Source organism: Corylus avellana, chromosome ca4 (genome assembly GCF_901000735.1).
Source record: "Corylus avellana chromosome ca4, CavTom2PMs-1.0".
NCBI classification, from domain to species: Eukaryota; Viridiplantae; Streptophyta; class Magnoliopsida; order Fagales; family Betulaceae; genus Corylus; species Corylus avellana.
In genome coordinates this window covers 3,638,789-3,650,338 of record NC_081544.1, presented here as the reverse complement: position 1 = coordinate 3,650,338, position 11,550 = coordinate 3,638,789, and the positions used below count along the sequence as shown (strand labels likewise).

Sequence of the window (11,550 nt, the reverse complement as noted above, 5' to 3'; positions counted from 1 at the left end):
AGGAAATTCTCTTTTGCTTTTTTAATAAATTATCGCACAAGAAAAAGTACATAGCCATGTAAAATTTGTTTACTTTTATCCAGGACCCTAAAATTAAAATATGCACAGATCTTTTGGTTACTACTAGAGCTTCATGCATACGCAAGCAGATAGTGAAGATTAGTCCATATCTTTCAGCCATGTTACCCACGATTATAAGGGGTAGTTAAAAGCTTCCTAAGGGTTGGAGGTGGCCGATCACAGGCCAGGCGCCACAAACTTCTGGTGGAAGTGTCCATTTCCAAGCAATTTTCTGGCTCTTCTTGATATCCATAATAGAAAGATGAGAAACAGGAACATTGCGAAGATGGTGGCCATAAAAGTTGTATAGGATGGGTGAGGGAAAAGAATAATTGTTGTTACTAATTCTTGATGAAGGTTTTAGAAATGTCAAAAAAGCAAAATAATCAGAATTTTTTTTATAAAAAAAATGTGACATTATTAATGGGTCAAAAGGTGGCAATTAGTAATTTGGTAATTATAAAGTATCTCAATGTGGTTGTGAAACTGAAAAACTAATGACAAGACTAGGAGATCTGATAAATGGGATCCGATGGCAACTCTTCCTGTTGGCTACTTCTATGGTCTCCAGCAAATCTCAGATTGTCAATTTAAGACTGGATTATCGTCAATGTCACGTTGTTAGCTCGAATGGTGGAGAGCGAGATGGACACAAAGGAGCTCGTCGGTGGTCTCGGAGATACTGAACAATACGACAACCATGAATAGGGTGAGGATCCCAAGGTTGCCATGGAGAGCGTCGACAGGGGAGACGAAGCAGGACTGGATGCTGAGGAGAAACAGGTTTGGGAGATCTAGTTGGCAAAAAGGCTAGACTTGCTGACACTACAAAAGAAGATGGTGTTGGAGGCAGAAAGAGAGGGAGGCAAAGTGGAGAGGAGTGCAAGAAGGAGAGTCTCTCTGGAAGAGGGAGGCAGCTAGGTTTTGAAAAATGCAAACCCATCAACTCACCTTCCTTTGAGCTTGGCAACATCCACTAGTATAAATCATAAACCCCCATAAGAAAGAAGAGAAGCTTCTAGACTAAGGTTTTCACTATGACAGATGAGAAAACTTCAGTTTTTCCCATACCTTCCAAGAGACATCCACTTTAGGAATGATAACAATAAAGTGTTATAGTTGGAGCTTAAGCAGCAGACTAGCATTTTACTTTGAAGTCAACAACATTATCTAATCATGGTACTCTGCAGTCGGGAACAAGTAGCAGAAGAGGGGAAGAAAACACTGTTTACCAGAACATGTGTGAAAAAAAAAAAAAATAAATAAAAAATAAAAAATCCCTGTACTTCGCTACAAGAGTGCATATTAACAAGTGTGTTCAGGGGCCTATGATGGCATTTCTTTTGACAGAAATGCTTGAGCTTAAAGTATGAAACCATGATACATGGTGACTATAAACGTCAGAAATGCTTAAAAAAGGGGAGGGGAGGTGGGGAGAGGCAATGTATTCACTAACATGGTAAAATTTCATCACCAGAGCTTCATGAAGATGTATTCTGTGAAAAGACTAAACAAGAAGAAGAAGATGCATATAACAGAATATTAAGAATAAAACATTCCAACTTCATCATAAAATTTATTTTTCCTTTTTATAACCAATGTCATCTCAAAATTACGAGAGAAATAAGTAAAAAATAAGAAGCTTGTAGGTTCACAGGCAAGGTTAAGGAAATAGAAAAGGGACGCACACAATAGCCGAAACTGCACGGCAGTATCTCTCCCACATACTGCGAAATCTTGGTTGACCTCCAAGGTCCCACAGCTTTATTGTGACATTCCCTTTAGTTACCTTCCTCATATTAAATCCTACCTGTGGATAAAAAGAAATACCTAAAGTGAGATGTCTAAAAAGATGATTAAACAGAAACTTGTGGCAATACAATTAAAATTTTTTGGGGAGAATGACATCTTTCTATGGCGAAAATTAGAGGCAAATAAAATTCTAAGAGAAAGGAAGATGACACACCGTTGGGATCATATCTTCACTGTATCCACCAGTCTGGAAATAAGTTCCAAGAACAGAAATTTTGCCATCAGCATCAAACCAAAAGAGAGGAAAAGAAACTTAAAAAAAAAAAAAACCACACCTCTCATAAATAGTTTACTTACTGCAACAACATTTACAAGTGATGTTTTTCCAGCATTCTGAAGGCCTATCAAAGATAGCTCCATTTCTTGCTTGAAGAAGAGACTAAAATTCGAAAAAGAAAAATTATTGCATAAATTTGTAATGCAATGTAGAGGACCTATCAAATTAACTCATGAAATATGCAACAACATGTTATCACAAGCAATTCCACGCACAAAGGCAGGCTGGAAGCAAAATCTAGGGAATCATAAAATTAATCACAATGTCATTCCGTCCAACTACATAGTGTGCAACTAATAAACACCGGCACCAGAATCAGAATATTATACAAAGTCTACCTCAAACACACATGAAGAGGTATACTTGATTCATAGGAATCCCCAGCCATTTAATACCAAGGATAAAATCCATTGAGGAAAAGGCAAAAATGCTAGTGAGAACAACAAAGCTGAGTTTCAGCAGCTGTTAAAAGAAACAGCAGCCGAAAATATGCTCATTATCAAAAGGGAGGACAGAGGTAAATATTACTTTAGCACTAGTGTCCATTCAATTATATGAAATATTAAGAGGGGAAAAAGCCATATAAAGAAGCACATTTTCACCATCCAGACATTAAAGAATTGAGTACCTGGCCCTAACATTTTTCTCATATGGTACCCCTTTATTGTCATTTTTAGTAAGTAACTTAACGGAAGAATAAATATGGAGGATTCGAAAAGACATTGAACTACTAAAGTTTCCCTCTCACATACCAGCTTCATACTCTGCCAAACTATCATCAACGCTTCTTATATATTCTACCTATTCTTCATATCCTTTCCCAAACTCCACCAATGCACAGGTTTATTCGAAGGACATTCATTAAACAAGGACCAAGCTTATATTCAATACCATTCATCAACTTAGATCCTACATTTTTCCTGATACCAATCACATAACCCAACCAAAAACTTCATTTCCTATTGAAAAAAGAAAAAGAAAAAGAACATGTACCAAAAAATCTATTATAATGTTAACTAGAAAGGTAGAAACAGAATATGAAACAAAATTTGGAATCTATTTTACTTCAATATGAAAAAATAAACTAAGTTAACAGGTCGAATAGTATTTGCTTAATCTAACTGGAAATTTTTCCTATTCCAACCATTTCTTTACAATCTAAAACTGAATAAGAAAGAAAGCAAGTTCATCAATCTCATGAACTGCGATGTTTCGTGTGTGTAAGTATTAGATTCAGCAGAGTCTAAGTTACAATCTTCTCAGCTCCCAAACAATGAACAACTCGGAATTCAATTCTTTTATTTTTCCTACACTTTCTCACCATCCAAACAAAAAGAGAGAGGGAAAGAGACTTTTTACCTTCGTAGCCAATTGAGAAAAGCTTCCCATAATCCCATTGTGAACGATAAATACAACAAATCCAAAGAAAACTTTAGGGCTTCGACTGGGGAATTTGATCTCAGATGTGATGGTCTTTGCTCTGGTTTTTCAATTTTATCGCTATTTAACCCAGAAATATGAAAATATATAATGATTATTCATCCAATTATATATAAATATAATGATGATTGAATTTTTAAATTACAAAAAGCCGACAAGATAAAATATTCCTCTCTGCTAATCCACGCGCCTCATCGGGTGGGCGGTGTACTTGGGCAACGGACCAATAGCGTTGGATCTTTTACGAAAAAAATGAGTCTGCTATTGGTGAGGTTCACTTACGCGCTGGGATGAGGCTGGTTGTGGTTAATTACTGAAGACAAAGGGAGAGGTTGGGAAGTGTATAAACGACGTTGTTTCGCACTACTCAATTAAATGAGATACTGTCCGTCTCCTGAGGTGTCGCAGTTGCCAGGTTGTCTCATGGGCTGGGGGGTTGCTTCCGACATTTTGACCAAACTGTGAGGGTATTATTGGTTTTCTCGAATAACAATCCAAGATGAGTTGGATACAAGATTATGACGTTTCTCTTATTCTAGCAGACTTATCTTAAAACTCCCTCAAGTTTGAGTGGAGCCTCAACATTTAGGGTATGGCGGCATTTGGTACATTATTGGAACGATGATTACTCGAAAATATAAATAAGAGATATGTTATAATGTAATAAAAAGATAATTTTTAGCTTATAAAAGTCTTAAATAATAAGAGACCATAAGTTTATCAGTGAGTGAGACCACAACTGAAAAGGGATTCTCCCCATTTCAAATGAAATTGAGATGAGCCATTTAGGCTAAATGGTGGAACATAGTTGACAAAAATATCTACATTTTTTAAGAAAAATGACAACTATGTCCTATCATTTAGCCTAGATGGCTCTTCTCCATTTCAAATGAAATGGAAATGATCCCTTTTCACAACAACTATGAATGGAGCATATGGCATCTTGCTACCTAGGACTTTTATGGGCTAAAAATAGTCTTTTTATTGCATTATATCATTTCTCTATAAATAATTAGAAAAATAAGAAATTAAAATTGAATAACTAATCATATTTATTCGATTGGTGGAAATATAAGAATGACCATTTTTTTTAATTAAAATAGAATTGGAGTTTTGCAATTTTTTTTTTTTAAAAAAAATATCCTTGCACAAAATAATACAAAATTAGCACCGCCCTATTTTCTGGTTAGTGCCACCCTCAAACACCACGTTGGTGTGGTCGTGGCCACCCTCGATAGGTTTGGGGTTGGTCATCGAAGATTTGGTTCATGCGAGACCTTTCAAAGAAAAATAACTATTTGTCATTTTGGCGGAGGAATAGCTATTAATCTTGTGAAATAGTTATTTTCACTCATCATTTTGGCATATAGTTGTTATTCTGACTAATAATGACGCAACCAAATAACAAAATAGTTATTCCATAAAAATAATTATTTCATTCTTACAGCTATTTCTCATAAGCAATCCCCATGCCCTATGCCTTGAATTAGACTTAAAGTCACATTTATTTAAAAATGGGTTTTTTAATTTTGCTTGCCCATATTTGTCTCCTTCACGTAGGCCCATTTGGTTGTATAGGTTGCCTTTAACTAATTAAGGTATATATCTTGTTTTTGAGGGATTGCTTATAAAGATGATATAAATGACTCCTTAAAGTGTATATATAATTAATATATTATAAGAAATTTAAATTGTACTAGTTAATTAATGTTATATAATAAATAAAAAAAGATGAAGAAAACAACGAAATTTCTAGCTAGTTTTGTTTCCATGCAAGAAGAAAGGAAACTCCATGAGACCACAAGTACTGACAAGGTGTGAAATCATTGGACCCGCACGCCCTTAATTATCGCCATGACAAAAAGAGGAACGAGCTACGAAGCATCCTCGAAGCACCGTCAATGTTTTGTGATGATCATCAGCAAAAATCCAACCTATTTTAACTCATATATATCTTTATATAGCTTTCACTCTCACTGAGTCACTGTTCCTCTACTTCTTCAACCAAACAAAAAAACAATTCCCACGCACGTCTTTGGTTTCTCTTCCTACGTTGTAGTTTTAAGAAAGTTGTTTGATTTTCTGTGTGTTTTTGGTTCTTTTGTTTTGTTTATAGCAGGGTGATGGCTATCTTGCTGGAGATTTTCGACGGGCTGCGGCTTTGTGTGACGACTCTTTGGGATCTGCAGGAAATGAGATACGCGGCAATCTTTGATGATGTAAGTTCTGTTGGGTTGGCCATTATCATGGCAGCTGTATCCTGCTTCATTGCTGCGAGGAGACGATAATGATGATTTGAAGCTTTTGCTCATCATGTGTATGCATTTGACTTCAACAATTTGTATACATTTTGTTTTTATCGTCGAAATTCATGGTTTCTGATGAACAATGATATATGCTTAATCTGTTGTTTCTGCCATTGTTAATATCGTTAGTTCTAGAACTTCTTTATGAGTACATTTTCGTGTTTTAGTACTTGGTTGAAGAGGTAGGAGAGCTCAAAGGTTGTTGTCAACTTTTTGACGACAATGCCATATATCCTCAGCTCCCAATTTTGTTGTCAAATGTAAGAGAGTTTTTTTTTTTTTTTTTTTTTCTAGATTTATACCCACGGAACTTTCTCACATTTGTTGTTCGAACGTGGACATATTCGAACAATCATAACGCATCGAAAATACTAAAAGAAGGGAATGCAAAATATAAGGCTGTTTGCAAATGATCAGGTGTTGAAAAAACAAAACTAAACAAAAGACGACATATAATAAACCCACTGTTAAGGCGTTAAGATATATTAAAATTTACCGATCGACACATAAGGCCGTCGCGGTAAATAGTTAGAAGAACGACGTTAAAATAGCGACATTCATTTATCAACATGTATAAAATGCTAGAGAATTTTAAACATATTGGTTTTTTTATAAACCCCAACATCTTCTAACTATATAGGCGCAGGTAACTTTTTTGGAAAAAAAAAAAAAAAAAAAAAGTTGTTTTTGTCTACATCTAGCTTTGCTCAGTACATCCATGCAAACACAAAATCCACAATCAATATAGCTCAAAATAACTAGAAAATAATGCTTTTACTCCAAAAAAAATTAAGCCAGAACATAATGGTCTATATCTATACAAGAAAATAATAATGCACAAGGGTAGTAAAACAATATATAGTACTCTCTAAATGGATTACAAGATAATATTGTAGAATTCTACTTTGAATTACATCTTTTATTCCATAGTTAAACATTCATTAGTCTCTAGAGCTAGCTAAACATTCCTATGTTTAGAGAGATGAAAAAAGATTGTTTGGATGAAAATAAATTAATTAGTAGAAATTATTTTCAGAACAATATCTAAGGATCTCGTCACGAGAGCTAAACTCCTTTTTAATAGGTGAGATCCAATACGTAGAATATTTAATTTAAATGGGAGTGAATTGACGGAGTCAAGGTTCGATCCCAAGACTTTTGGCTTTAATACCATGTATTTCCTTTTTAATAGGTGAGAATAACCCTCCCTTAGTATTTCCTCCAAGTACTCAGCCTGTCCACAAACCAGCTTCATGTGTCAGCAATAATGATCATGCATTTTACTCTCCATATATACCATAAGAATTAAATTTGTTGGTTTGAAACCAAATTATTTAGTACATAATAATAATTATTATTATAACTTGTTAGAACAGTTTCCTTATGCCAAATACTTGACCAAATTGTAGAAAAAATGTAAGCAATTGAACCTACCAGGAATTGCAGAGGTGAAATGATAGAAATGACCTAAAATACACTTTTAAAAGGCTTTTGGGAGGATCGAAATCCTCTCCGGTCCAAATGAACTAGAGGAGAACTGATTCTCTTTAGCATATGGGTAGAATTGTCCAAAAAAAAAAAAAAAAAAAAAAACTTTTTGAACAATTTTACCCCTACTTTAAGGAGAACCGCTCCCCAAATGCCTTTTGGAAAGGATAGTTGATGGCACTAATCCCAATGATCATTAAACACAAAAATTCACGTTATCCAACTAGCCACATTAGACAAGAGAATTAAGGGAAAATGAGAGTAACTGTTGGGAATTGGGTCGACAGGTCCACAACCTATATGCTAAAGCCCAAAACCAGTAGTCATCTAGGCCCGTAAAGTGCGCCTCAAGAATAATAAACATTCCCAAGTCCACTACATGAGATCTAGTACCTCTGATTTAAGGGGTCATGGGTGATGAAGCCTAGGCAATCAGGAGGTACTCACATGCAAAAGTTGGATTGTGACAAAATGGGGTTACATTCAAACCACTACAAAAGGTAAGTTTAAACAAGGTAAAAGGGACTTTTGGCCTCTATAGCTCGAAACTCTTTTTTAAAACGTTTCAATTTCTTTCTCAAATACTAGTAACTTAAGTATCAAAGTCATCCCTCGCAGACACCCTGATAGGCTCCATTGCTTATATTATCTTTCTTTTGCAAGTGCAATTTGGTCAAGCACATTTGACACAAGGAAATTGTTCAAACATATTTATTTTTTTGCTCTTGTGAACAAAGATATATATTAGTGGATAGGTATGGAAAAGTTACAACTAGGTTTGTGAATTGTGATCGAAGTATACCTGATTGGGGTCTTTCTCAGCATTCACTTCTGTAAGCCATATGGGCAATCCTGTGGAACCTAGAATGTCTAAAGAAGATCTCATGTAAGCTAGATTTGGCTGGCCAGACCCAAAATGGCCTTGCAAACCAATACCTGCTATGATGCCATCATTCCCTGGATATTGCAGAATCTCCTGGATTTTTTTTCTGTAGTTAACTGCACTTGCTCTCTCATCCGAACTATTTTCAATGGTATTATACTCATTCATGAACATAATTGTGTTTGGGTCAAGTTTCTGAGCTGTGGAAAAAAATTCTGCTGAAGCATTTTCTCCAAGCTTATCCTCATAAAAGTTGAAATGAAGATTCTCATTGACAACATCCCAAGCAATTAGTTGTCCCCTGTATCTTGATACCACTGAATTTATTCTCTTTGCTGCAGCTTTTTGTAAATCCTCAGGGGAAAGTGGTTTGACCCAATCAGGCTGGAACTTGGGATCGTCCCAGAAGATGTTGTGACCTCTGACAGAAATACCATGTTGTTTGGCAAATTTTAGCATGGCATCTGAGAGAGTGTAGTTTTCTTGACCCTGTATTTTCTCAGTGCTATACCACTTCATCTCATTGGTGAAAGTGGTAAATTTAAATCTTGAAGCAAACCAGTTTTGATAATCTGTGTATTTGAGGATGTTGTAGTTCATACAACACCCAAAAGGGAAGTCTGACTTCATTTGCTTGATAGAGACTATAGCACCTTGCATTGCAGTTTTGTTTGCATTAGTTATCTGGAATCTCATCTTGCTCTTACGTACCTGCAGGATTTGCATTAAACCAGAGCTTTAAATATGATAATGAAGTTCCAAAATTGCTATTTGGATTGCTTCTGTGTATATCATTTTAATTTTATGCGATATATGTGAGCAATGGAGGGTAAGAATGATTTACCTTTGGGTGTTTGCTATATGTTTGGTTATTTTGTGTGAGTATGAGCTATTTACGGATTTTTTTGCCCAAATTGATGATTTAATGTCACATCACAATCCTTTTTGTTAGCTTCAACTTCCTTTTCTCTTGTTGCTCAAAACGGTATAAAGATTCCTAACAATTTTTTTGCCTGAATTACGTATTCACCCGGGGTAGACACGAACGGATCATTTTTCTCCCTGTAAAAGGCTAACTTACTAACTGGATACTAAATCTGCGCCCTCCCCCCTCCTGGACCCCGGTGGTTAACGGATACAGGAGCAGTATAGGGCTAAAATCCGCTTGTAGGGGGCGGGACTCAGCCCTACTTGCTGGTCAGCAAAGAGGATTTTGATGTGACATTCACTTTGCCAAATCTACTTAATAGGTAATGACTGAATATTCTTATTTCATTTTTTAGGATCAAATCTTTAAGTGAGAGAGACTGTAGAAGCTGTTCCATATATTCTTCTTTCATAATAAAATTAAACACTTAGACAAGTTTTCTGACAGCCAAAACAAACTTAAAACCTCCTAGATCTTCTATATATACACAATTAAGTACAAGGTTCGGTTACATATAGGTATATTTTTTTTATGCATTGATTACCTTGTCGATGCTTTCTTCTTGGTGGGATCTCCATTGCTTCTTAGTGAATGGTTGTAATGATACACTGTCAATCCCTATTTCAACTTTTGTGTTTTGGCTCTACATGGTTGAAAATGAAAACATTCTAATTTGGGTGACAAATAATATTTAAACAAAAATATCAAAACAAACAAAAGAAGGAAGGAGAAACAATTCACCTGGAAACCAATCTCTACAGGGCTTGAGAAATTTGCAACTATCCCACCTTTCAGGAGAGACCAACACCCATGCTCAGCTATGACTTTACCACCATGTACAAGTTCACCATCACTAGTTCTAAAGACAACAGAAACTGTCTCTCTTCCTTCACTGATTTTAACCCAAGCTGAAAAGTTTTCACCTTCATTTGATTAAATTATTCTAAAAAGGCCTAAAAATTACATAGATTTCAGCAATTGACTGCTATCAATAATACCCTTTATTTTTTTCTTGAAGTTAACACAATTTGAATATGTTTACCAGAAAAAGTATACAGCTTTCCTTTCTCAAGTTGAACCTTCTGCGACAAACTGTGTAATGGGTGTGTTGTATTGTGTACCACAACGAATCTGTTGCCTGCCTTGGAAACATGTTCTTCAACTTCTCCTTGTCTGTATGCTGTCCACCCCTCTAAGCTATAATTAAAATCTGGATTGACTATTATCCCTCCTCCATATTGAGCTCTATGGGGCTCTACCAAGCACTGCTTAATCAACATTTTGGTTTTGATAAAGAATAATACTATTTAGTAAATTATTATACGAATGTTATATAACTTAATAATATGACAGTAAAATTTAAATAGGCATGTTAAAAAAAAATAATAATAATCAATGACTAAATTTCACTGACCGGTCATCCCGGTTGTATATATAGTAGTATACTAAATAACAGCTATCTATATATACAACTGTCATACAACTGAGATCCCGTTTCAGTGAAAATCAATTTTTTTACATGTATGCATGCATGATGTCTACACCACTAACTCTACTATCTCATTAATACAAGAAAAAATAAGAGAAACTCCATCCAAATATACATATACTTCACCACTTTGGCTTGAAACTCATTCATTTTTGGTGATATATATATATGGTGAAATAGGTGGAAAAGCCAGTAGTACTGGAAAAATGGGAAAATATATATTACCAAAAAAAAAGAAAAGAATTCTCATATATTCTCATGCTTTAGAAACTTTTGCCTTCCTTTTAACAAAAATTTCTTGCCTTTGTTGTGGCAGAGTAATCGTAGGAGAAAGCATTGATGCTGTTCCCTGCATTAGTTGAAAGGAAAATATATATTAGCTACCATTTTTATATATTTTTTCTTTCATTTACCTTTTTTTTGTGAATGTTTTCAATGATAATTATGAGAGAGAGAGAGAGACCTGAAAAGAGCAAAATGAGTGAAAGGCAAAAGAAGCGAGTGTCGGTGAAAATCTTCATATCTTCACGAGAGAAACAAGGCTTTTCCCCTGCATTCACAAAACAGCAAGAGAGAATATATATATATATATATATAGAGAGAGAGAGAGAGAGAGAGAGTAGAGAGTAGAGATTCTATTAAAAAACGTTTTTGTCGTCAGATAAAAAAGCAAAAAACGGTACTGTAATATTATCAGTTTATCACATACTGACAACCTTACACTGGACTTTCCATGTTGTCCCGTGAATCCTCCTCCGTGTTATATTAAGATGTAGATAGTGATGTATTTATTATCAGTACAAAGTTAATTATCAAAATGAATTGATTAATTTCTGACCCAAATATTGATTAGAGAATTAATTTCTT

The 11,550-nt window shown here is 35.0% G+C and overlaps 2 protein-coding genes across 3 annotated transcripts in view; both read right to left on the bottom strand.

Annotated features, from left to right (window-relative positions):
• Positions 1–11,225, bottom strand: part of LOC132179357 (endo-1,4-beta-xylanase 5-like) — a 12,033-nt gene extending 808 nt beyond the window's left edge. Inside the window, exons 1-7 of one of the 2 annotated variants that reach the window (XM_059592061.1) lie at positions 11,147–11,225; positions 10,986–11,032; positions 10,237–10,459; positions 9,936–10,102; positions 9,739–9,837; positions 8,186–8,977; positions 6,872–7,129 (exon numbers count right to left, since the gene is read on the bottom strand). In XM_059592061.1, the coding sequence (XP_059448044.1) occupies positions 6,908–7,129; positions 8,186–8,977; positions 9,739–9,837; positions 9,936–10,102; positions 10,237–10,459; positions 10,986–11,032; positions 11,147–11,204 (1,608 nt within the window). In that variant the 5' untranslated portion in view covers positions 11,205–11,225 and the 3' untranslated portion in view covers positions 6,872–6,907. Of the gene's footprint in view, positions 1–6,871; positions 7,130–8,185; positions 8,978–9,738; positions 9,838–9,935; positions 10,103–10,236; positions 10,460–10,985; positions 11,033–11,146 lie in introns of those variants that run through there. The other variant, XM_059592060.1, reaches the window with a different exon arrangement.
• Positions 1,330–3,662, bottom strand: LOC132179472 (ADP-ribosylation factor-like protein 8a). The gene is made up of 4 exons (XM_059592204.1): positions 3,509–3,662; positions 2,170–2,251; positions 2,027–2,059; positions 1,330–1,870 (listed from the first exon to the last, which is right to left on the bottom strand). The coding sequence occupies exons 1-4, from the start codon at positions 3,544–3,546 to the stop codon at positions 1,724–1,726; spliced, it is 300 nt and encodes a 99-aa protein (XP_059448187.1). The 5' UTR covers positions 3,547–3,662; the 3' UTR covers positions 1,330–1,723.
• Positions 11,226–11,550: the final 325 nt, after the last annotated feature.